This window comes from Typha angustifolia, chromosome 15, assembly GCF_048772165.1.
Source record: "Typha angustifolia cultivar Huaian chromosome 15, ASM4877216v1, whole genome shotgun sequence".
Taxonomy (NCBI): Eukaryota; Viridiplantae; Streptophyta; class Magnoliopsida; order Poales; family Typhaceae; genus Typha; species Typha angustifolia.
The window spans coordinates 1,381,244-1,407,238 of NC_133253.1; the positions used below are offsets into that span (position 1 = coordinate 1,381,244).

At 37.4% G+C, this 25,995-nt stretch overlaps 6 protein-coding genes and 1 non-coding gene across 12 annotated transcripts; 3 read left to right on the plus strand and 4 right to left on the minus strand.

The window, feature by feature from the left end:
• Window positions 1-317: 317 nt before the first annotated feature.
• TRNAR-ACG (transfer RNA arginine (anticodon ACG)) lies at window positions 318-390 on the minus strand. The gene has a single exon. It is a non-coding gene; the product is annotated as a tRNA-Arg (tRNA).
• Window positions 391-2,398: 2,008 nt separating this feature from the next.
• LOC140777723 (protein LNK1-like) lies at window positions 2,399-10,168 on the plus strand. Of its 5 annotated transcripts, none has more exons than XR_012107072.1 (9): window positions 2,399-2,656; window positions 2,749-2,859; window positions 5,535-6,022; window positions 6,318-6,624; window positions 6,740-6,826; window positions 7,447-8,055; window positions 8,540-8,676; window positions 9,624-9,751; window positions 9,821-10,168. XR_012107072.1 is itself a non-coding variant. In XM_073122041.1 (9 exons), exons 2-9 carry the CDS (start codon window positions 2,836-2,838, stop codon window positions 9,917-9,919), a joined length of 1,878 nt encoding a protein of 625 aa, XP_072978142.1. In that variant the 5' UTR covers window positions 2,399-2,656; window positions 2,749-2,835; the 3' UTR covers window positions 9,920-10,168. The 5 variants fall into 5 exon arrangements, 3 of the variants coding, with proteins under 3 accessions (XP_072978142.1, XP_072978143.1, XP_072978141.1); XR_012107073.1 differs by having other exon boundaries at window positions 9,830-10,168; XM_073122041.1 differs by having other exon boundaries at window positions 9,616-9,751; window positions 9,830-10,168.
• A 592-nt stretch (window positions 10,169-10,760) lies between these two features.
• On the plus strand, window positions 10,761-13,360 carry LOC140777724 (transcription elongation factor SPT4 homolog 1-like). Its single transcript, XM_073122043.1, has 5 exons — window positions 10,761-10,996; window positions 11,221-11,312; window positions 12,198-12,253; window positions 12,832-12,893; window positions 12,988-13,360. Exons 1-5 carry the CDS (start codon window positions 10,865-10,867, stop codon window positions 13,036-13,038), a joined length of 393 nt encoding a protein of 130 aa, XP_072978144.1. The 5' UTR covers window positions 10,761-10,864; the 3' UTR covers window positions 13,039-13,360.
• Window positions 13,361-13,774: 414 nt separating this feature from the next.
• On the minus strand, window positions 13,775-16,330 carry LOC140778354 (uncharacterized). Its single transcript, XM_073123023.1, has 4 exons — window positions 15,894-16,330; window positions 15,725-15,778; window positions 15,319-15,472; window positions 13,775-14,036 (listed from the first exon to the last, which is right to left on the minus strand). Exons 1-4 carry the CDS (start codon window positions 16,242-16,244, stop codon window positions 14,026-14,028), a joined length of 570 nt encoding a protein of 189 aa, XP_072979124.1. The 5' UTR covers window positions 16,245-16,330; the 3' UTR covers window positions 13,775-14,025.
• Window positions 16,331-17,307: 977 nt separating this feature from the next.
• Window positions 17,308-18,195, plus strand: LOC140779674 (uncharacterized). The gene has a single exon (XM_073124872.1). It carries the CDS (start codon window positions 17,397-17,399, stop codon window positions 17,994-17,996), a length of 600 nt encoding a protein of 199 aa, XP_072980973.1. The 5' UTR covers window positions 17,308-17,396; the 3' UTR covers window positions 17,997-18,195.
• Window positions 18,196-18,362: 167 nt separating this feature from the next.
• Window positions 18,363-20,266, minus strand: LOC140779671 (uncharacterized). Of its 2 annotated transcripts, XR_012107385.1 has the most exons (3): window positions 19,625-20,266; window positions 19,237-19,415; window positions 18,363-18,563 (listed from the first exon to the last, which is right to left on the minus strand). XR_012107385.1 is itself a non-coding variant. In XM_073124870.1 (2 exons), the coding sequence occupies exons 1-2, from the start codon at window positions 20,177-20,179 to the stop codon at window positions 19,287-19,289; spliced, it is 684 nt and encodes a 227-aa protein (XP_072980971.1). In that variant the 5' UTR covers window positions 20,180-20,264; the 3' UTR covers window positions 18,363-19,286. The 2 variants fall into 2 exon arrangements, 1 of the variants encoding a protein (XP_072980971.1); XM_073124870.1 differs by having other exon boundaries at window positions 18,363-19,415; window positions 19,625-20,264.
• A 197-nt stretch (window positions 20,267-20,463) lies between these two features.
• On the minus strand, window positions 20,464-23,788 carry LOC140779672 (ras-related protein RABH1e). Its single transcript, XM_073124871.1, has 6 exons — window positions 23,580-23,788; window positions 22,387-22,457; window positions 21,980-22,068; window positions 21,131-21,242; window positions 20,946-21,036; window positions 20,464-20,857 (listed from the first exon to the last, which is right to left on the minus strand). The coding sequence occupies exons 1-6, from the start codon at window positions 23,694-23,696 to the stop codon at window positions 20,714-20,716; spliced, it is 624 nt and encodes a 207-aa protein (XP_072980972.1). The 5' UTR covers window positions 23,697-23,788; the 3' UTR covers window positions 20,464-20,713.
• Between the last annotated feature and the right edge of the window lie 2,207 nt (window positions 23,789-25,995).

A 25,995-nucleotide genomic window follows, 5' to 3' on the forward strand; every position in this document is an offset into this window, starting at 1 on the left:
AAATCTGAGTAGCTAATCTTATTTCTAAAATTTGAATCTGAGTACCCTAAATCGATTTAGTTAAATATGGTGATTCGTAAAATTTTATTTACAGTGGAATGGACGAAGAGAGACGACAAACAAATAGATTTAAGTTGTTTGCCCTAAACTTATTTTATCCTTAATTGATATTTGAATACTAAATCAATTTACTGCTCGCTATAATGGCTTAAAAATAAACCTCAGCCACATTTCTACAGTGATCATGCACATTATTTTTGGAGGTTTAAAATTTTTAAAAGGCTTGGCAAAAGGTATTATGAAAAATATGAAATAGCCGACTCCACTGGGGATCGAACCCAGAATCTCTGGTTCCGTAGACCAGCGCCTTATCCATTGGGCCATGGAGTCATTCATTGAAAATTTTAATTTTAATAAACTTCCCAAGCGAACTCCCAAACAAAAAGGTCAGACCCGAGTTTACTTTAATTAAGAATTTTTCCAAAAGAAGTTTAGCCAATGAAGACTGCTATTCTCATTTACCTTGAAATCTTTTTTCTATTTTGTTTACCACCCAGTCAATTTCTTTCTATCTCTGGTAGGGCTCTCTACTATACCTCTGTGGCATCGGTGAGAAGGAAAAAAAAATTGGTACAAAATCTTAGGTATCCTTCTATGACTAAAGAGTTTATGAGATGGATTCTAGTCCTAAATAATTATTGTAGAGAAAATTATTTGGTGATTTGATGACTCAACGATTTGACTCGGTTGATGACTCAATAGTACAATTAGCTTAGAGGAGCAACTCAGCAGCACGATAGCTTGGAACAGATCTCGGCAGCATTTAGTTCGGATCTATTATTCGGTAATATACATAAAATGAAGTCTAGATTACACAAATTACTATACTGGCTAAATTTTGGTAGAGTCTAAGTGTCTTTATATTCAAGGAGGATTAATTTTTTGTTCAGCTCATTTTAGTTTTTAAGCTCATGAATGATCAAAAGAAAAAAAAAAAAAAATCCTTTTTTAACAGTAGCAATGTGGTAGGCATGTAAGCCCCATATAATGTGTAGTCCATTTGGGCCTTGTATTTAAAGAGAACTAGCAGCATGAATCTAAGTCATGCAAAAATACCCGAGCTACAGTCATTCTTGCACCAGGGTTGAAGAGGATGTACTAGGTACCTAAGAGAAGAATTTAAACAAGTCATGTGATCATCATTGACCAGCTTGCACATAGGTTTACAAAGTCTTTGACATCTTGAAGCTAATTATTCTCAAATTAATACTCTCATCAATGGATATGTCTAACATCACTTGGTTTCTTCTTGTCTTATTTTGGCTAGAAATTGGCACCTTTTGACTTGTACAGCAAATGTATGTTCATGACTTTATTGCATGAGATAAAAGAAAAACTCCTTTAACTTATGAAGTCAGTATCACTTAATTGCTATGCCCAAAACTAAACTGTCCTCTAGTAGTCCTTTTCACCCCCACTTGTGCTGTTCTTGTCTTCAAACAATGTCTTTCTAATTTTCCCCATGGTTGGATGGAAGAGGCAAAGGCTTTCTTCCATCCTCTTCACTCCTTGTGGAGTGGGAAAGGGACCTTTGTCTTTTTGTACTAACTCCCATGTCCTATATTATTCCATGGTCCATTTAAGTTCTCAAAAGGAAATTTCCTTTTATAGCTCTGTGAGAATATGAAATAGGAAGTCATCTTCCATGTATTAACTATTTCTTTTTGCCTGTAATTTGACTAACTGCCCTTAATCTTGACTCTGTTCAATCCTACACTACGCTAGCAAAATTTAATAATTTATTTTTTATTTAAATAAAACGATAATAATTCAGAAAATCTAAATAAAATTAATTTATATGAAAATCAACGAAAGAAAAAGGGAGGACCCGAGTTACAAATAGCTCGAGAATGGGTGGTCAATCATAAAATTACTAAGAAAAATATATAGGATGGTATATAAAAAAAAAAAAAAGATTCTCTAAAATTATCATGTTTGCGGATTTTTAAATTTAATAAAAATAATTTAGAATAAATCAAATCAAAAGGGTTTTGAGTGTTAACCTGGTCCTACTCCAGCCATAATAATTCATTTATTAATGTAATAAAGAATTCAGCAAATTTCGTGAAGCTAATGTTTATCGCACCACGTGAAGTGGGTCCCACCCTAAAACTAGTAGGTCATTCTACGCCACAAGCTTCTCGAAAGCCGTAACTCTTCCGCCGACACGTGTCATCTCCGACCAAGTTGAGGACCAATAAGAAATCCGGAAAGGATCCGATCCCCTCGCTTGCTCTCGTCCATGACCTCGAGCCGTCCTGGTCCCACCGCCACGCGTCTGTGGACTCGCCTCTACCCCAAACTTCACCAAAAGTAATTTTTTTACTTTAGAAAAAGAGAGAAAAAAATTTAGGGGCTCGTTAGGGAAGGAAGCGTCCAGAAAGCAGAGCAAGTGGCGATTTCATCGGCTTCGATCTAGGGTTGGTTTTAGGGTTTCTTCGAGAAAACTTCTTGGCAGGATTTGGCTTCTCCTTCTCCTACTCCTCCTCCTCCTCCTCCTCCTCCTCCTCCTCCTCCTCCTCCTCCTCCTCCTCCTCCTTCTCCTTCTTCTTCTTCTACTTCCAATTTGGGGATTTGTCAGCTTGTTTGATAGCAGGTGTGGTTTGTGGTTGCTAATTTGATGGCTATTTTTATGTATATTATGATTGTTTTGATGATTTAATGAGTTTTATTGGTGTCTTCTTGCAGGTTTTTGGATTAGGGGATGTGAGTGCGGCGAAGATGGGAGCGCATCTGATTAATCTGTATTGTTGTGGACCAGGATAAAATAGGAGGATGCAGGATTGGAAAGTTTATGAGGTATTCATTTGGGGAGTTAGTATTTTTTTTTTTTTGATGTTATTGATGGATGCTCGTTGAAATTGACCCACCCACCCGTGTATCTCTATGCGTTTATTAATTTATGGTTAGAACTTAATGATTCAGTATGGATATGTTAATAATCTCGATAATTTCGAATTATCAACTACTGAGGCTTATGCCGAACGTTGAGTTTTTAGTCTGGTCGTTATTTTTACAAACACCTTTGTTTCCATGCTAAGACGAGGATAAACTACTTCTTTAGATGAATATTCTCAAGAGTAGATATACATAACCTTGTAGAGGGCGAGGCTGTAGAGGTATTGGCATCAGTTTCATTGAGGATATTTGAATTGTTAGTTGCTATGGACAACTTCTTTAGAAAATGGGTTTAATAATGATTAGGAAATGTAACAGTTTGGAGTTAGGGAATAATTCAAAGTAGAGAAGATTCCTTATAAGGATTAGCGAGATTTTATTAGTGACTGTCAACTGGACATCCACCATCTAGAAATCTGTTGTCAAAATTTAACCCAGTAGGATTATGAACCATGCTCTCTATCATAAATTCGCTTACCTTAGGACGACCTTTGCAATATGAATATGGAGGACACACTAAATCCTTTCTTTCTTTTTTGGATAAGGACTTCTAGCTTTACTATGCATGCTTTGTGGTTCATTCTATGAGTTGTGATGCTAATTTATTGGCGACCAATTAGAAACTCTTACTTACTTGAGTTGGGGCAAGTTACAGTTACGGCACTGGCACATACAAGTATGGATGGAATGCTGAAAAATACAGAGGCCTCCTTTACTATTCTATCCTTCAATCATAAACATTTCTGACCCTAGGTTTTAAATTGTGAAAGACTTGCTGGTGGCTTTATCTAGCGTCCATGATAGTGTCTGTCTGACCTGAGACTATGCCTTTTAGGTTTATGATAGTAAAAAGTAAAAAAACAGAAGAAATGTGCTTGTTTCTAAAGTTTGGCAATAGTAATGAGGTAAGGTCTCTCTGTAAATCATACCATATGTTAGTGATTGACTTATTGTAACAGAATGACATCATAGTAACTCTCATATTTATCACAAATCTAACTTTTCTAATGCAGTTTGAATGTATGATGGTGAGGTTTTCAAATTAATTTTTTTTCCTCATCACCATCACATCTAAGTATAGTCTGATAATTCGCTCATTTGGATAATTGGCATATTAATTTCACTTCAGAAAGTCTTCCTAACTGTAGATAACACTTCATGTGCATGCTTGTGAAACTTCTGATGCATGATACTTATGGAGGCAGAATGATGTATCATAGTTAAGGGAATCCATAACCTCATCGAATATGTAGAACTCCCAAATATGGTTCCTTTGAATATTTAAAATAGAGTTCTACTTGTGATGTTTTACGTGAAAGCCCTTCAACTGTATGAGCTAGACATCATTATATTCTTTTGTCCTGTAACTTTAACATTTTATTTTTACTTCAACTCTTTTCTGGGCTTTAGTTATTATGCTAAATATAGAAAAAAAAATTTGAATGGTAATGTACTTATAGGTTTTAACTTTTTATGACATTTTCCCAGAACTCAAATTTGAATTTATACTTGCTTTCCTCCTATTGTGCATTTTGAAGCTCATACTAACATGAGTGCTTTTCTTTTCAAATTTCTTTTCCTAGGAAAGAATGTTCTATGGAGAAATATCATTTTGTTTATTGAGTGATATCATTTCAGCAGTATTGAGACTTGAATTTTTCAATCCAAAACTCATGCAATCACATTCAAAACAAAGAATACAGGATTTATATTACTTAAAGATGTCAACAAACTGGGTCACTAACAAACACACACTTTTATATTCTTACATTTATGTAATGACTGGACATGGTGTAACTTGAACTAGTAGCCACAACTTAGTTTAGGCCATTCATTTCAGAATCAAAACTGCCTGACCTTCATCTTGATGTCCTAGAACATCTTTGGTCCAATAATGTTTGATTCTTCTGACTTAACACAAATAACACATCTTTCTGGTTAAACTGAGTCAACTGACTACTGAATGGATATTTGATTGTAATCAATAATCCAGGAAGTGTGTGACTTTTGGTTTCTAAACACTCTCCATGTTGTAGATTAATTTTGACAAATTGGTTCCGGAAATTTGGTCTGAAATATTGATACTGGACAGAGAGAGACAGGACCTCAATCATCTAACTGAGTAGCTCTACTTTTGGTAAATAGGTGTAATTTTGTTTTATTTAAGACATAATGATGTTAATGGGTTCCGATGAGTGGATCCTGGCCTTGGAAAACTGGATTCAAACCATTTTTTGGGTATTGGGCCCATTCGGGATCTGAATATTTGAAGCTCTATTTAGTTCAATTAAGGCATTTATCTCAACCAAGGTATATACCTAAAATGACCTAGCTCTTTTTAGTCCAGCCCAGACAAGGTCCTTTATTCACATATCAGTTTCACATGAGAAGAGAATTGGGCCCTAAGTCTGATACCTCATGAATAATCTAGCAATGCAAAATATTTTTCTTATAGTTTTATGTTATCAATCTCTAATCATTTTTATTTTGACTTTTCCTAACAGACTTTGGTTTAACATCTTTAAAATTCAAATATTTTGAGCCAAAACGGATGATTTCCTACGATGCTTGTGCAGGTTGAAGAGAATGTCTGGAATGAATTTGCTCAAAATGATAATAGTGTAGTACCTAATAGAGGTGGTGAACAGTGGAATGAATCAGGGACCTCTAGTAATGCTCATAAGAAGTCCCAACATGTAGATCTTGGAAGGACCCAAGAAAATGTAATCGTGGCATCGAAAAATGTAGATTTGTCATCATGTGATCCTGATTGCAATCTGTATGCAGTTGATAAAACTTCCAATGATGCTAGGCTGCCCAATGATTGCATAAGAGGCTGCAAAATTGATTCAGAAAGCAGCATTTTCTACGAAAAGGATTCTGTATCTGGAAGAAGGGACCCCACAGAAGGCAGGAACAGCTGTCGATTTGCAGTCAACAATGATATGGCAGCTGCTAGTAATATTAACCTTTTGGTGAATGACCTCAAGTATAGGGTAAATGATCTTATGTATTATGACTGGCCTGCCATTGACAATTTTGAGGATGTTGACAGAATGTTCAGGTAACTCAATGAATTGGCTTTGATTTTGCCATATCTCATGTCACTTTCCATAAATTCTGTCTTTTATTTTATTTTTGAGAATTTTTTTGAGAAAATCATAAATTCTATATCAGTGTAAAATATCGGATTAAAATTTTGAAAAAAGATATAATGTTTCATTAGTAGGAGCCAGGAGGTAACCATGCTACTTTCACATGGAGTTTTTGATGACTATCCTTTTCAATTTCTCATCATAGCATTAAATAAATTTGCACTATTTAGTTTTCATCTGTATTTTTTGTTTGTTTTCCTGGAGAAATTGCGATTCCACATTTGGTCAAGGGAAGATGGATAATGCAGATGAGCTAGCATGGTTTCCCTCTTCATCAAATACTAGTTACAGTTCAGATGTTACCCTCCACACGGGCTTGACATCTTCATGTTCAGAGTTGGGTGTGCTGAATGTTTCATCAGGAAATGATCATGCAGACATAAATATTTTACCTCAAATCTGCACATCAGATGTTGATTATGATAAGTCATCAAGTTTTGTTTATCAAAGTACTGCCAATTGGATAGCTAATAGTGCAGAGAACAAAGGTATATGTGCACAAAAAGAACAGGCAAGTGAAGAATTTCTCATATATGTTAGTGATGGAACTTCATGTTGATAAATGTAACAAAACTGCATTCTTTTTATGCTTTTTTCTTATAGATATTTGATATACTTATCTTTAGGCATATGAAGGAGGTGAGCTCGAACTTTCAACCATCAACCAGACTCAGAATAGGAGTAACTTGAGTGGATCTGGAGACCTTGATATGGTAATTACAATAGGTTCCCAAAGAACTTGTAGATCTTATAGTCAATCTATATCTAAGCAGTCTCTTTGCCTAGGGGCTTTTACAGATAATATATTAATTGATAGTCGGTGGTTGAGTAGAAGAAAAGAAACTTCCATAGTTTAAAACTATTAATCCATTGGAGATTAAATCTTAGGAACATCAAATTTTGGATGATTATACCCAAGATTCTTTGTTAACTCATACCTTTACTAAAGTTGTTCTATCTGCATAAATTTCAGGTTAGTTACCTGATTAATTGCTCTACTCTGCTCATTGAATCAATCAACATTGACTAGTTGTTCTATTCTCTCTACTGTAAGAAGGGAGTTTTTATTTTTCCTCTTTAACAACCTTGCTCTTCAACGGCTTAAGCTGCGAGAGAAGTGGATTTTTCATAGGCAACTCTCCCATCAGTGGTGGGCTTAAGAGAAAATTTGAATTTAATTGGTATAGGTTTTGAAATTGAATGCCAGATAGGCCTACGCGTGTAGAAATTAAAATCTCCTCCCCTTATTCAAATAATTTTATGCGCCAAACACTTGAATTTTTAGACAGTGACTGATTGTATTTTCTATGGCATTTTTATGCACATAATGCAGATTGGAAGCCAGTATATATCAGGGGAAAATACAATGCAGCAACTTGAAGAACAGAGGCTTTGTGCAGATTCTTCATCTAAATCGCAGGCCTCAGGTTATTTGTTGAAGGAAAAGCATCCCTTACAATCCGCTTCCTCGAGATACATGGACACTTTCTATCCTTATTCAGAAGTTGAGTACAACTTTCCTACACTTGAAGTTCCAGTTGAACAGAAGACATCAAGTAGTGAATTTGAAGGATATGAAACCAATCCGTACTTTAAAATTATGGATCATGTTACAAGTCATGAAAAGAATTGCATGGAGCAGTTACCTGGTCAATCATCAGATCCTTCTGAAATGGAAGCACAGGAGAAAGTGGGGAAGTTTCAAATGCTACCATGTGACACAGTGATGGCTGACAATTTGCTTCAACAAGCACCCACTATCAAAGCTTTGGCTTTGGGAGAGCACAGTAAATCTCAATATGCAGTAGGATGTGGTGATCCAGTTCCAACAGCTGGGATAGATTCTTCGATATGTCCGGAGAACTCATTTGTGACATCTGTTTCCTCTGACGTCTCACTGGAAGAAATCAGCTTTCAACAGCTTTGGAATGTTATGAATCAGGTATAGCTAATCATTATGTGCCTTAGTAGTTAGTACACTTCCAATTTCCAACAACAATATCTGAAAGAGAAGAACTGCTACATAGAAGAAAATTTCATGCATACTTCAGCCATTGTATATATTTCAGTATATGGTAACCTTATTATTTGACAAGCTTCAACTCAGCTTTTTGAAGTTCTTATTTCTCTTTATTTTAATTTTGTTTGCATGCTTTTCTTCTTCTGTGTGGATAAATGCTAACCTAGTTCAGGCTTTCCAAAATTTCAGATCCATGTAATTAAATCTTTTCTTTGTATGTCTTTTCTGCTAAACTATTTGTGTTTACTTCAATCATATGCATTGTTTTTAGGTAATTATCAAGATTTCAGAAAATCTAAACCCTTTTTCTGCCCTTTATAATTGGAGGAACACTGAGCATGCATATTTAGAAAGTATTTGTTGAAGTGACCATAACTTTATTCTTTTTTCCTAATAAAATTTTCAGTTGGACTGTAGAACAAAGCTATGCATAAGAGACAGTTTGTACCGTCTGGCAAGAACTGTTAAGCGAAGGCATTGCTTCTCTAATACAAGCACTTGCAGTGGAGATTCACGAGTTCAGAGTATGGAAGCAACAAATGAGTACGTATACTCTTAACATGTGATACTTGATAGACCATCAAGGAACTAGGGAATATTGATAGCCTTCTGACTTTTGAGTTGCCCGTCAGCAAACTGATAGCTTAGAATTCTCCAGACACTCAATATGCCATCTGTCCTTTATAGAATTTTACATGTTATTTGCATGCTAGCCTTGTTTTCTAGATTTACATTACTTTGAATTGCTATATAACCAATGAGTCAAAAGCTTAAATTGTTAAATAATGAAACAATAATATATCATATCTTAGCACGTCTTCTCATGTGCAGCCTCTATACACTGCTTGTGGACATATGACTCTAGTACCATTTAAATAATTAGTTGATTCAAAAATTTAAATTGTTAGATAGTAGACCAATAATACATATCATTCTTTAACATGAGCAACGACAATGAGAGTCATCTAATATTGTGAAGCAAAATTTGCATCCAACACCTTGCATTTTTAACTAATTTGTGGTTTATATCTTACACTTTTACTATTTATATATTGAGCTTTATATTTTATCGATTATGTGCAGAAAATATTCTAGGTTAGATTTATACTAACACAACTTAGACAGATGGTATAAAAGAAATATTTCATCAACTTTAAACATTTTTTAAACAATGACTAAAATAACATTATTTCCCATCCTTTCTCCCTATTTTAGGATAAAATATAATTGCTAAGGGTATTCTTGTAATCTTTCTAGTATAATTAACTTAACCTAGGGTTTAGTTAACAAATTTAAAATATTGTCTGCACATAGTCAATAAAACGTAAGGCTTAATTTTTAAATAGTTAAAATGTAGGGTGTAAACTACAAATCTATTAAAATACATAGTATTAAATAAATGTTTTCAGCATACAAGAAATCCCATTGTTGAACTTCATTTGATGCAGTATTGTTACTTCATTTGATGCTGTGGCCTTTCAGGAGCGCAGAATTCGGGAATGTTGAGACAGAAACAAATCCCATAGATCGGTCAATAGCTCATCTGCTTTTCCACCGGCCTTCAAATTCTCTTAAAAGAGCTGTTGATGATGCCACATCTCTCGAGTCAAATATAACGGTAAATTTCTCCTAAACTTATGGCTTCTTTGTTCAAGTTGTTGCTCTGCTTGACTATTCATCTTAACAGAATGAACAGAATCACGCTCCTATCAACAACCAAGCTGCCGTGTGTGGTCAATTATTTTCTCAAAGACACTCAAAACTGCCAAGCAATGACCAACCGTAGTCTTCAGCTTCAGCTATATCTTCTATAACAATCGCCACACGCATGGTTATCTACTGTTTATAGTTCTTAGCTGGAGAGCCTATTGTAAATTTCCTGCTTAATGTTAGTTATGCTACAATAAGACTTCCTACACAGATGGTTGTTCTGTCTAACCAGCGATTGCTCGTCTTTTGTTTGACCTCTAATTTGAGATGCACATTTTATGGCATATTTAAGGAAAACAAAACTCTGGGAGGCCTTGCTACTCTACTTGGCAGTCGCCAGTCAGCCATAACCTTATATGCACGCCCACCCCTATACCTGCATATGAAATTGGAGGAACCAAGAGAGAGCGCCCAATTATTTATGACTCTGGTCATATAAAGGGCAACCACCGTATCATGATGAAGTAGCAATGTTTAACTTTCGCATTGATATTTTGAGTCATTAGTACCAGAGACATTTGACGAAACAGGTGAATCTTATATATTCTGAGTCAGTGCATCTCTTACTGGTTGATAAAAAACTTATAAATACGGAGTATTTGCTTGTCTATGCATTTTCTCTGTAACAAATCCTTGAATACTACTTACCCACTTCCAATGGGAATTTGTAGTAGAACATAAATTACAATGTTTATAACATACGAATCATCGGCAGTCAACAGTTCAAATTACATTTATATACCAAAAAGAGAATGCTAAAGGGGAAAAGCTTTTACTAACCCTACGAAGTCTGATATCAGTGCATTGATATATAGACGTATTTTGCGATTATCGGGTCGGATTCGGATCCTACGTGGATTTAATTATCTCCGACCTGTAAGTGCAACCATTGCTACAAAGCCAGTGAAAAAGAAAGCGGACTTCATTCCTATCGAAATTCGAGGCTCGAATCTTTTCCGGAGTCCAATAGTCGAAGCGAGAAGAGAAGAGAAGAGAAGCGACGAGAAGAGAGAAGGGATCAATGGGGAGTGGGAAGAGAAGCGATTACATGGCGGAGGACGATAGAATGGCGCAGTTCGCTCAGATACCCACCAGCTTCGGCCACGAGCTCCGCGCCTGCCTCCGATGCCGCCTTGTCAAGACCTACGACCAGGTAATCTCTTTATTCCCTTCGATTGCCCAACTAGGATTTTATCGATCCCAGACGAGATCTCGATTGCCGTGCATAGTTAGGGTTTCTAGAGGGTTTTGTTTCCATTTCGAGGGTTTTACGGACCATTCTATATCGTTAGAACAACTTGAGGCGCTTATCTCACGTAGAATCTTCAAAATGTTTCTAGGAGATGATCGATTTGATCTGTTTCGCTGGTGATGCAGTTCAGGGAGTCGGGATGTGAGAATTGCCCCTTCTTGGAGATGGACAAAGAGCACGACAATGTCGTAAATTGCACCACTCCCAACTTTACCGGGTGGGTCTTGCGTCATTTCTGATTAATTTTGCTTTGCTCTGTCGATATGGGTAGTTTCTTGTGAATTTACTATGTCTCATTGTGATCGTTGTAGTAAGAAATTTTTTTTATCACACCTTTCTGCCTGTTTATTAATAACTTAATAGGGAGTAATTAGATAAAATTGTATGCTGAGAGAGTTTTACATCACCACATTGTGAGGGAATGCAATATTCCTGAGTAAAAGGTTGATATCAGCTCATAGTTGGTGTAAAGGTATAAGCTGAAATCCATGTGAACCAACCATTTTATAGATTATGAGCTGCAGTCACTCCAGAGTTAGCTAATTTTGAGCAGGTCCTTAAAATGCAGCAGTTGAACTTTCTCGTTGATGTGTAGTTGCAAAATTCACTTCTTTCTTTTTTTCCATATGAGCTAATCTCATTAAGACTTATATGATTTCGTATTAGCATTGTTCTGGACTTTTAGTATTTCCCTTTGAAAATTTCATTCCCTATTGAGTAGGCAGATCATTAATGTGGATTAAATTCAAATTATTTTTGATAGGGATTGATATATGATTCTTCAGGCACCTATAACTGACTTTACTCTGTTGATAAATAAAGTTTAAATAGGAAATGAAAGATACACATTATTTGATATAGGCAAGTGAGTTATTATCTTATTATCTTGCTCGTTCTCGGTGTTTTTTTTATAGTGGCCTCATTGCATGGTCATCACTTTCTTGTAAGGGCATACATGTAAGTGCCACTTAGATCTAGGTTGGCTTTTCTATGTGAAGCTTCTAATCAGTACTTTGTGAAACAGAAGGAAATGTATCAGTGCTACTTGAAATGTCTAGAATAACAACAGAATGTTGATATTATTTGTCTTTTCTTTCTCCAGGATAATTTCAGTCATGGATCCAACTAGAAGTTGGTCTGCTCGATGGTTGAGAATAGGTCTGTTATGCTTCTGTTAGATGCTGTTTAACTTCAGAGAATATTATGTTGATAATACTTAGTTTTAGAATGGGTGTTACATACTCATGTCTTTCCTTGTTGTGGACACCATTTTTATGTTAAAGTACATATTCATGTGTTGGAATTCCTAATACTTAAACCGTTCCATGTTAGTGCCTGAATTGAAATTATATGCTCAGAAACTGTTACTTAATGATTTGTCTCACACTATCAATCCTGCAATTTGGTTGATCTTGATGCCGTAAATCTGTCCTTGGAGACTATTATCTAGCTATTTGAATGACCAGGCATATAAAGTAGTACAAATGCTTTTATGTTTGTCAATCCATGTAGTATGTAACATGTATGGCTATGTCTGTAACTGCATGCCCCTTGTCTTGCTTCCTCTTGTTTGTTCTGACATGCATGGTGATCATATATACCTCATCATAGTTTCTTGTGCATTGGTAGCTCTCTCACCTTTCTGGTTTAGAGATCTCTGCTCAACTAGAGCACACTATTCATTTTGCTCCATATCTATTTGGTCTGAACTTGTCATTTTGTTATGCTATGGACAGGAAGGTTTATCCCTGGATGTTATACTCTTGCAGTTTCAGAGGAACTTCCGGAAGAATATCAGGTATGTGCACCAATGAGAATATGTATGTTGTCATGGTGGTTGGAGTATTAGCGGCCAGTAACAGTAGTCTTATATAATGCCTGCAATTTTGCAGACTGTTTGTTCTGATAACAATGTGCAGTACGTTCCTCCCAAGCGTTCCTAAATGGCGGTGTCGAGCTCACTAGTATCCTGCACTGTGAACTGTTCTAGTTGGAAATGAAACTAAAATGACCTTTGAATTAGTTAGACTTGTTCCTAAGGACCTTTTCCTTGGTTACTTGAATCAGGAATCAACTGTAGAGCTTTTAAACTACAGATCAAGAAGATGTTGTATCACACTTGAGAATATTTTTAACAAATTATATGATGTTTCTTTTGATTATGCTCTGTATCACTGAGAATGAGAGATCTGTTTCGTCCACACATTGTGAATGATTATGTTGAAGGGTTAGTAAATCTGATGCATGGCTTCAAAATTATTCAAACTGCTACTTCCTTATTAGTCGTGTTTGTTTATGAACTGTGCATATATGCCCATGAAGTTATTATTTGTTGAATTCCCATTAAAAGATGAGGGCAAGATATCATCTACAAGCGATTTTATACTTAAATTTACAAGTGAAGAACATGTATGCAATGCTAATAATTGTGATGCTATAATGTTGGTGTCGCGATTAGCATGCCATTGCAAGTGAAGTTGGCGGGTGTACACTATAATATAGCAATATAGTAGCTCTGTTAACTGAATCAATCTACTAATATGTTTAATTGTTTTTCACGGTGAAAAGAAGGCACTTATTTTCTTTATAGCAATTAAATTCGTGCACTTATTTTCTTTATCATAAACATCTTCTACGGTGCGTTTTATACAGCTAAAAGCACTGGAAGATGCTGAGTGATATATTTGAAACCATTTATTCTTAAAGAAGACAATATTGAAGCTTACATTGTGCCTTCAGAAAATAAGCCCCAGACAAACAAAAATTTGTTAATAGTAAGTTATAAAAATAGAATATAAAGATTATTAAATTGTTGTAAGCCACCAAACAAGTAGTTTCTCGCGTGTTGACTGGATACGTGGGGAACCAATGACAACATAAAATTCATGCCGACTCCATAGTTCTTGGTAGGAGACTTCCATCATCTCGTATCAAGATTTGCCTGCGGAATACATAAAAGTTCAATAAATTTCATGTCAGGTTGAGCAAATTAAATTATATACCTCGACTTGTGGCCTAGGAAATATGACTTCAAGAAAGCATCGCATATAAGATGAAATTGTAATACAAAATTGAAAATGACTGGATATAGTCTTCTTCTCTAAGTTTGTCTGTTTTCCCCAGCAGCTTCAAGAAGAAATAATTAGTCAACCACGTTAGAATGGCTTATGAAAGATTTCTAGCAAAAGCTTGCTTCATGCTGTCCTTTCTCATTTCAAAATATTGGAGCAAGTACCACAAAAATCAAAAGCTATTCGCCTCTCAAGAGGCCCTGCTAAATCTTTACATTTTCCAAATTGAGACTTCAATATGAGTAGTTTGAGTGCTCATTCAACTAAATAACAGCTAGCATAGTTTGAGTGCAACAGTGCATTCAAAATTACAAGCCATACAGCAGTCCAACAACATAGCAAACAGAAGCCATATAGATATTCCATATTCCATGTAGCTGTTAAAGTGAAGTGAATAAGATATCGAGCTTTCTTAAATGTTATCATGGAGCAGAGTTTCTTAACAGGGGAATAAAAAGATAAAGGTTAAGTTTGTTTCAGCCAGCTGCAATAATTCAATAAACAAATTATTGTTACTGGAAAGAGATGCTCAAGTTGGTAAGTATATAAAAACAGTACCTATATGTTATATCATCCATTTGATGTGATCAGATCCGCCAAATTCTTCTTATTTCAAATTTGCATATCCATATTATTATGATAATCAGATGCATGCATAACAGTGCTGAACTGTTTTCATGTAGGTGCTTGCAAGTATCTTGTAACTGGATTAGGTGCTTTTCATGTTCTCAAGTTTCCTGTCATGAACTCACTTGAAGCATCTAAAGCTTTAGAGGAAAGTGCTTTCTCAATTTATTTATCTGCAAATGATTGTATTGCTTAGTATCCAAGAAGCACAGGACAAGCTGTCACAGCTGTTCTTTTTTCTTATTTACTAGGGAGTCTTTCCAAGCCTATATTGATAAGAACTTTTGAAAGAGAAGACAGTTATCGAGCATCAGTTCTATAATCTAATGCATGGTAAGCATAACCCAAATAACAAATATAAACATCACAACAATTTAAGAAATGAATAAGAAGAACAAATATGCAACACTGTCATTGACCATTCAGAATCAAAATTTATGAAGTCAGACTGGCGAAGTGACAAGAAGCAATATGAAAATTTCACAAACATACTCCTACTATTAGAGAAGAAAATTTAATGCTTACCTAGGAGATCAGATTTAAAACCACATGTTGTCAAGTGGTTTGCAAGTATTGCTCCCAATCCTTGCTTCCAGTCCTGCTCGTCTTTGACTTCAGGTACAGTCCACACAAATGCTGTTTCCTTCTCAAGGTTGACTGTGGCAGAAGACACCTGAGGCTGCACAAAATTATACATGACTTTCCTATTTATCATGCTAAAAGAATCAATTACATTTAAGAACTCAAATGGGCACCTTGAGATTAATTTAAACATAAATCAGATGGCTACTCAGGAATTATGACTAAATCTGAGTCAATAACAAGGGAGCAATGAGTAGCATCACATTTGATTGCAAATTATTCTCCAGAAAATTCTACCAAATAGTAAGAAGATCAAGTCCGAAACAACAAACAAGGAAGTCTCACTCACTAGACTCTCCAAGATCCGCTTGACACTCGCGGCGCATCCACCACAAGACATCCCCTGGATCGAAATTTGGAATTTTAAAAACCAAAAAAATTACTTTTTTTTTCCTCTCTTTCAAAATAAATACTTTAATTAACAAAAAAAAATAGACAGAGAAGGAGATCTTAATTACTCCGACATGGAGAACAATCACATCCGGCCCTAACGCCGCCACTTCCTCCGACTCTTCTGCTAGAATCTTCGACTCCACCTCGCCGCCGCTCGACCCGTCTCCTCCGCCTCCGCCACCGCCTAAACCTGCTCTACCAACGAGCCCATCCCCGCCGCCACCGGTCGATATGGAGGCGAACCGACTCGGCAAGCGAGTCGTGGAAGAGCTCCGGAGCAGGTTGCCAGCGAAGGAGATGGAGAGCGGAGGTAGGGATATTTTGGGAGGGAGAGATGAGAAGAAGGAGGTGGTTCTGGTGAAGCAGGGGTAGCGTGGGAAGACGTGGGGTATTCTGGGAAGAGTCGCGGACTCCATCGTCGTCCCTGCTCTCTTGTTCGGTTCTCTTTTGTGTGGTGACTGAAGTGAAGCGGGAGATAGAGGTGGTAGGTAGAGAGTTTTGCGACTCTTCTCACCAAACTCCTAAAGGTATGCAAAAAAAGGGAATGGATTTACCTTTCTACCCCCCCGATGTCCTTTAGGCTTTAGATCATCCTGCGGATCTGGGAGACCTTTTCTTGCCAGAGCATTAAACAAATTTAAGGCGCTGAGACGTTTGGTGTTTACCAAATATTGTACCAGTGAGTTCTACATTTATTTATTGATATCACGTATAATGCTTGATGAGCAAACTATATAAATAATCAAAATTTCATGTATTTATATTGGGTAATTTGTAATAAAAAGTTTTTTAGTTTTCTAATTAATAGAAATAGTCCTCTGTATTTATTAAATTACAAATTTAGGATTTTTTTTACAGACTAATATACTCTTTTAATCTCGATGCGCACATTGTTAAAAATTAAAGTACATATTTTATATAAGTGATGCGTATAAATTACATAAGTGATGCGTAATATTTTTTTAAAATCTCAATGCGCACATCATTGAAAATTACAACGTACATTTTACATAGGCGATGGATTATATATTACATAGGTGATGCGTCGCATTTTTTTTTAAATTAGAGCATATATTTTATATAATTAATACGTATAAATTACATTAGTGATGCGTCAGTCTTTTTTAGATTTGTCGGAGTTAAATCAATACAAAAGTTTAAAATTGTAATTTGATAAATAAAAAACCTATTTCTATCAATTAAAAAATTGAATTACTTTTTGTTACAAATTGACCATTTATATTAGAATAAATTTAATAGAGTGGAAGTGGAAAATAATTATCGCTAGTACCTATATGGAGATTGAACAAAATATTTTTTGGTAAATGCAAAACTAAGTAGTTATCCATAAACAGAAGGCGAGCCTTATTACAAAATGGTTTTACGAAAATGATACAGCTTGGATTCGAACCCAAATCTACTCGCCTTAACCAATTTGAGCTCGAATCGTCTTTTTACGGATCGGCGGATCGTTTCCCTTGCGCTTCCCTAACCCCTCCTCGATTCCTCAAAACCCTTTTCGCTCCCAATTCCTCACTCCAGCAAGAGGAAGCACAGCGAACACCAACATGGGCAGCCGCCTGGGTCGCCGCGTGATCAACTTTGCGAATCTCCCCATCAAGCTCCTCCTCCCTTCCCCTCCCTTCGACTTCATCTCCGAGATCGCCCTCAAGACCGTCCCTTCCGCCTCCAAGATCGAGATCCGCCGCATCCTCGAGTCCGTCTACGGCTTCGACGTCGCCGAGGTCCGGACCCTCAACATGGAGGGAAAGAAGCTCAAGCGCGGCTCCTTCCTCGCCGCCAAGCCCGACTACAAGAAGGCCTACGTCACCCTCCGCACTCCGCTCTCCCTCAACCCTGACCTCTTCCCGATCCAGGTCATACAGGAGGATCGAGACCGAATCGCGGCGCAGGCCAAGTCGGCGGCTAAGGCCACGGTCGTCGCCGGCCAGGGCGAGGAGGTGGGGAAGAAGCATTGGCTTGACGGGAGGAGTGATGAGCCTCAGAAAGGGTATCGTGGGAAGCGTGCAGAAGTCTGGCAGAGGTTTAATGGTGGTGGTGGTGGTGGTGGGCGGCGGCGGGGAGGTGGTGGACGAGGTGGGGAATCTAAGAAGGGTGCTGAAGAAAGCAAGTTCCCATGGAGCAGCATGCGGTTGTCTTCCAAGTAGGTGGCTTCCGATAGATGAGAACACAAAGGTTGCATCTTTTGTGAGTTCATGGATTTGGATCTGTAAGGAAAACGTTTGGATTCTCTATTTCCCTTCGGGACTTGGCATGATTTAGTTATGTTGTTACACTGCTTACAATGTGTTTGACAAAATGCCAATAAGGTCTTGAATATTCAATTTAGTGATATTTTGTTATGCATCTGATGATAGAGTCATCTTGGTTCATATGCTTGATTTTTGTGTGATTATGTTTTAATTGGCAAATTTAGACGTGGGTAGTAGTAGTCTATATGAGCTAACCTTCCTTGGAGCATCTTTCATTTTTGTGCTATATTCTGTAGATAGAGCGGTTTCAATTTCATGCAGGGCATGCTTTTCTGTTTACTATATAGCTAGTGGGAATTGATCACTATTTGGTATATGACATTGTCAGCTGCATGTTTGTATTAATGCTGTAGCTCTGAGGTTTTGATTCATAACTTTTCAAGAGCACAGTTCAAAGATATTAAAGCATCTTTTTGTTGCCATAGGGTTGTTTGCTTCTGTGAATGCATCGATCCATTTATCCTGCAAGTTGAAAGGTTGAGTTTATGAAAGTAGTTTCCTTAGCAGAGTGTTATAGTCAGATTGCAAAATGTAGGGAATTCTGCTACAACGAGAGAAACAGAATTTCTTTCCAGTGTAGTTTTGTCAGTAATCATCTTTATCAATATGGCATGAAATTGTTATGCTTAATATGTTTTAGCAGATTGTAACTTGCCCAACCTTCTTGGAGATTTATATATATGGTGGAGGGAAAAGGATGCACTTCCCCATATGATGCAGAATGAATCCCATTCTCTCATGACTACATAATCTACATATATCTTTTCTTCTTTGGCTGCATGGAAACCTAATCTCAATTGTGAAGTGGAGGCTAATTTATTCAGCAGTGGCTTCTCTTTTCTAGGAATGGTTTAACTACTTTCTTCCTATCATCAGGTTCTGTCAAAAGCTTCATTTGGTGGTATAATGTACTTGCGGGAGAAGTGCTCATGCTAGAGTTTTGTAGTTATTTGATTGCAAAAAGATCGTGTTTGCAATTTCATGTTCCTTGCATAACATAGTTCATACGGATCCCAAGGAAACATCTCGTTCCAGAGGATATAAGCCATTGTTCAATCTATCTGATTTTTATTCGAGTACTCGAAAGAGAAGCAACAAAAGCGAACTAAGGAAAGATGCATCAGTATCATATTACCATTAAAACGAACGACCAGGAGGCGATCTATCCGATTGAACGGTGAGATCTCAGTGGTCGTGATGAAAGACGACCTCGCGCGCCATCCCACAGCCGCAGTTGATGCTCACTCGCACCTCCGATCGCCCCGTCGGCTTCGGCTCCTCATCGATCACGCTTTCCTCCTCCCATTCCTCGTCCTGACAATCATATCCTTAAATTACCGAACTACCCTCCAAGGCCACAGCAAAGCCCAAGCCCACGTAGGAAAGATCACGGAAATAGATATGAAGAGCGAGAAAGGACCGTCAAAAAATTTAGCAGGAAACCGATCCATGAAGTGAAAGAACGGAGATCGGGCGGTAGATCAACGTATAACTCAATAGATAAGCTGAGAGTAACGAAGTACCCGCTTATTCTTCTCTGCGGGGCAGATTAACGCTTGATCCGGCGATTTAGAGACGGGCCGAACCGGCAGAGCGTCGTACAGGAAGGCAGGCGGCGACATCGGGGTGATCGGATTGGAGCAGCTGTAGACGAAAGGGACCTCAGCCGAGGGAGATCGATCGCCAGGGTCCGTGGGATCAGGAAGAGGACGGAAAGAATTGGAGCGGAGGAAGGGGGAGGAAGGGATAGGGGACGTCGGCGTCGGCGTCGGCGTCGGCGTCCGCGCTAGCAAGGAGGCGGCGGCAGCGACTGCGGGTGAGGAGGACGAGATCGATCGACTCAGAACGGCGCGACCGCCGCCAGAGGAGGAGGGGGACTCGGAGGAGGGTTCGATAACGAGAAGCTTCTTGCGTGGGGAAGGAGGAGGGTGGAGGCACCGCCGCTTCAGGCTACCGCAGTGGAAGCAGGGCTCGGAGAACACTACCTCGGCGGGGGAGAATTCGATCCGCACCTCCGCGAAGTAGGGCGCCGACGAAGGCGGACCGGTGATTTCTGGAGATTTCTTGAGTTCTTGCATCTCTCTTATCTTTCTCGCTCTAAATTGAATTGTTTGAGGAGGGAAGGGACCAGGGAGGGCTTTTATATAGATTTTATTAATTTGGTTGAAAAGAGGACGTCCTCGAGACAATCCGACGGTTCGTATTGCTCAGATCAAGTAGTTTGTTGATCAAATGCCATCTGAAGGAAGCACAGTATACATCTTTGGGCAAGCAAGAAAAAAGTTAAAATAAAGTGACTCAAATATTGTATCTAAGCAAGAGAAAATATCACACAAAATTTTTCCGTCTCCCAATCCAAAAATTGAATGAGAATAATAACTGAATACAAGTCATGATAGACTTTCATGCTGTATCAAATAAAGAAAAAAGAAGAAGATCAATTCTCTCTGTAAGGAAAAGAATAACAAAAACAAAATGAAGACTTTCAGTATACAGACAACAAGATAAGAAACAAAAAGAAGATCTGATACCATTAACAATGAGATCAGTTGGTGTAAGCCTACTGCAAAATTCAAAAGCAAGTATAACGCAAGAGTTCGCCTAAATAGCTTCTAGCATGCGCATCCCCCAGATTGCTTCTCTGCTTGCGTTGAAGTGAGAGTGGGCTTCAGGTTTACGTCGACCATATCTTCCTGCTTGGTCGAGGAGAGCGTCTCCATCCCTGGCAAGGCTGCTGCAATCTTGCGAAATAGTGGCTGCATAGGTTGATATCATTTACCACTCATCAAGACCTGGCCATTTGGTGTTGCTAGAGTATATACAGTGAAATGAAAATGTATTTACCTTGATGTTGAATCCTGCTTTAGCACTGGTTTCTATAAACATGACACCATCTTCACGAGCCTTGGCTTCTCCTTCTTCAATTGAAACTTGTCTATTAACATCAAGAGATGAGAAAATCCATGAACCTTTAACATGCCACAGAAATATTCAAGAGAACCACAAAAAATGTCACTTGGAATAATCACCTTTTCTCAACCAGGTCAGTTTTGTTTCCAACTAGGACTATGATAACATCGCCTCCTCGTTCCGTGCGTACTTCCTCAATCCACTTTGCAGTGTTCAGAAAAGATGGCCTATCTGCATATGATAAAAGGGCATATGAGCAAAATAATTTCATTGGCAGGAAGAGTAACAGAATGCTCAGGAAGTAATGTGAAGAAAAAAATAAAACGGTTCCAAATTCCAATAGATAGGAGAGACATTCACATGGTTTTTCTTTGCAGGATTCAGCAAGGAGATAGACCAATCAATCTGTTATAAATTCTGTAAATCCTCAAATTGATGTAATGAACTAATAGGATAAATCAGAAAGGCCTATAGACTAAACAGTCCATGGCTTGTCCACGTGCGTGCCATTATCATCTTTTTCGTCAATTCGTCAACCATTCTCCATCTTGATCAATCAGTTCTTCAGTAAATAAATTTGGCCATAATATTCTAGTTAGAAAAGCAATCACTTTTCCTGATTTAAAAATACATGCTTTAAAAATAAACTTGTAGTAAAATTTTCTGACCACCTTCTGCTTTTACGTTGTCTCAGAATTTCAAGCTTAATACATTGATAATATTGGGCAATCATGCTAGAGCCACATTAATAACTTACCTTCAGCAGTCCTCTGCTCTTATAGTTTAGATGCAACAAACTATCCTCATATCATATGTAATCATGAACAAAAAATGCATATATCAGATGAAAACCTTATCAAGAATGTGCTACAAGAACTATTCCTCCCCATCCTTTTTTATTTGATTGTCCCAAAAGCTGCATCTACAAATTAAAATTTTCTGACTATTAACTATAATCAAACACTTACTGGATACATCATAAACAATTATTGCAACCGAAGAATCCCTAATGTAGCTAGGAATAAGGCTCCTAAATCTCTCCTGTCCAGCAGTATCCCTGCAAGTTATCAAATTCAAAATGTTACAAAAATCACATAATACATTCAATTACATATTTATTATCAGTTAGTTATAGAATCTAAACACAAAATCCTGAAAACTTCTTCAGGTAAATAAGGAGATCATGACAAGATGAGGATAAAAATTAAGTACCATAACCAGAAAATGATACATCTCTTTTCACTCATTAAGTTAATATTATTAACTCCATATCTTGATTGAGTAATCAACTTAAAGCCTTGTAGGGCTCATATGATGCATTCTAGTAATAGAACAACTTGAGATATTAAAAAAAAGAAGGATGAAGGTAAACCACCAGAGCTGCAAACGAACAGTACGATCTTCCAGATACATTGTCTTTGACAGAAAGTCGATACCAATTGTAGCCTGAGAATTATCAGAATTATTGATCAGTAACCTAAATGAAAAATGAGGGAAAGAACAGATACTTAGATGCTTTTAGAGTTCCTTTAACACGATACCTCAAATATGGCACTTTAATGGTGATTTATCATTTTCAATTTCAATATGAAAAGGCACAAATAGTTTAGATAACGGTCAGCACTCTAACTGTTAAAGTATCACTTTATGTGTTCTCAAAACTTAGCAAGCAAAGAAAAAGAACAAACTCTGTAAAAAGAACTAATAAATTTTCCCTGCTTACATTGCTTTATAAACAACAAAAAATTCTCATGTCTACTGAGGTGAAAGTAAGGGAATAATTGAACATTTATATTGATCATCTACAAATTCCTATTAAGAGATTACGAAGTAAACTGCTGGATATCAGAACTTATAAAAAGAAAGAAGGTTGATCTAATTGATCAGTACTCATAATTGTTCTTTTGCTTTTCAAAAGCATGTTAACTTAGTTCTCCTAATGATGCCACCATCTTGCTACTTTGAATTCGGCAGCGTCATTTCTCAAGATTAACTCCATCAAATATGATTGTCGACGTCCTAAGATATGCATACTATTGTATACAAGTAGTAATCATCCAAAGGATAATATAGACTTCGTAGTACAGAGAGCATCAGAGTTCCTGAGCTAATCATCAGCACAATGTTTTAATTTAACCTTTAACAGTTATTGCAAATCCAAAATTGTCCTGCACACGTGCTATAATATCTGATCAACTACAAGGGAAAATGAACATGAAAAGAGGTCATCTGAATTAGAGTTGCCTGGAATTCTGATTCCAATGATTTGAGTGCATAACATGAACATGAACCTCATTCCATGGCAGGATCACCACAATGATGCTATCTTAACATCAATAAACATACAGCACCAACCAATCCATATATCTAAGCAATTTCTAATCTCCACATGCAAAGAATCCGATATCTAGCAGGCAAGCCCCAATCTAAACTCGAAAATAACATGATTTCGGCAACAGAACAAGAAATTAATACATCGATCACATATCAATACAAGATCTACACGTCAAACCCCCCCAAAAACTAATCGAAGGCAAGGGAGAAATGAGAGAAATCTGATATTCTAACCTGGTAAGTGGTATCAAATTTGTCGTACATGAATCTGGTGATGATGCTGGTTTTCCCAACCGATTGATCCCCCAAGAAAACCAGCTTATATTTCGCTAGAGCCGATACCACGGCCATTACTTTCCAGGATCTCTCTTTCTCTCTCTAGATCTCTCGATCTCTAATGGCGAGAAAGAAGAGAGAGGAAAGAAGGAAACCCACGTCGCGGTTAAGCGTCAGAAGAGAGAGAAGGTCGCGTTTGAAATTTATAGAAAGAAGGAGAAGCGAACCGCACAACGAACCAGTACGCGCCAAGAGCGGAGGAGCATCCGGTAACACCGATAAATGGGATTCCCCCAGTAGGTGCACGCCACGTCTAGTTCTGACTAGATCAACAACCTGTCCTGCCGTTGTGATAGGACTTGCCTGTTTGTTATAACGTTTGGGATCGATCATGAGACGGCAACCCGTAGGTCAAACATGCGCGTACGTTGGCAGGAGTTGACAGGGTCGAATTCCTGTATCGGATATAGATCCACCCCGGTAGCTAATCGGGCATTACTGCAGGATCCGTACTTGGATACGGATCCAAATAAGTAGCTAAACCCTATAATTGCGGGTCAAAGTCATCTCGACCCGCTAAATGCTTTCTTATATGGCAGATAGAACAAACAAACTATCCACTATCTTCGCAGCTACGATATAGAGCATCTGGTTTAAATAAAATAATAGAAATTGTATACAATGTGTAACAAAAAACATATTAGAAGGCTTTAAAGCGTCGAGTAACCTCACTGTTCTTGGTGCAGTCTGCAGTGTTTTCTTGCCTTCTGATGGAATGTATAATAATATTGTATAACTTATGTTATGTCTACTGTCGACTGTTAGGCGATTTGTAGTTGGTGGTTATCTCTATGTTTTGCTCATGTTTTGTTTGGTGTGCTGGAGTTATAAGGTTGATATACTGTGCAGGATTGTTTTGATGATGATAAGAGTTATTTGTGTTAATCTCTACACTCTGATAGTTAAATCACTAACCCGTTTAACAAACTAAGTACAAGGAATCAAGCCTAATCTTCTTTTTTTGTATTTTATTAAGTTTTATTAACCCAAATTTAAGACTACCAATCCCACTAATGATAGAGGAAGCTTTAAATTTAAGGTTAAGTTTAGAGAGGGCCACTGAAGAAAAAAGGAACGTCATACTTAACTTTTGTAATCATTCATCCACTAAGTAGGCATGTTCTAAGTTTCTTATACTCTTTCCTCGCATCAGTCGGCTCCTTGGTCTCGTCTAAAAGTCCTCCTTAGGTACATAGAAACGTAGAACATTTGGTGCCATTACACATTAGAAATATTATCCTTTTTTTTGTTTGATAATATACAGTTTTTTTCGTATTTATAGAGAAGATAAACTCTGACTTATTACATTACAGACATATTTTGAATCTAGACATTTCTTTGGAAGGAGTGCTCTTAACTGTATACAACTCTTATAAAAAAAAAGCGTAGAATAATATGTCAGTTAGTTCAAGTCACACGTATCTAACAACTCTGAAATAAATATATCATCTAAATTTAATTTCAAGCACAATTAGGATTAAAATATGCCCCAAGTTGACCTAGAAGAGCTAACTCACATTGAATTCTTGCACTATTATATTGTCACTAGAAACACCTTCTTTTGGCTCATAAATATTAACTCACCATCTTACTGGAACCAAGCTAATTCTAACAAAATTACACAATTCTTTTTTTTTTTTATGACACTCCACATAATAAAATTGTGTATTTACTCCTGGACGCTGTTGCAATATATACTATTATTAAGACTTCCAAACAGTAATCTTTAGAGAGAGAGAGAGAGAGAGAGGAGGGGAGAGGGGGGTGGGTGTAGCATTTAACATAAAAGGAGTGATGACGAGGAGAGATAGGGGGCAAAGAAGAGGGCTCCCATTCAAATGCGAGCATTAAAAGAGAGAATTCAAGAAGAGTTAATGGGGGCAGGTGAGAGTCTAAACCCATGACCTATGACCGCCTTATTCCAGCTTTAAATGTTTATAATTCACAAAGGGATAGAAGAAGAAGAAGAAGAAGAAGAAGAAGAAGAAGAAGAAGAAGGAGAAGCACTTTCCGGCTCCCGAGGCGATCTCACTGCCAAAAATACCCTCCTTCTAAAGTGACAACTTTTGATTAACTAGCAAGCTTCTGCTGCCATACACAAGCACTCAGTTAATATCTTTTACAGCTTTTACCTAACTCCCATGCACCCATCTAGAGGGGAGGGAGAGAGGGGCCAAAAGGCCAAGGATCCTTCCAAACTTTAATGCAACCTGCTCTCAATTTATTGTTTCATCATCTCAAGTAGAATTTGGATCCCTATGTTGAAGCCTTTATTGTTCTTATTTTCTTACAAACCAATAATCTTTTTTAATGT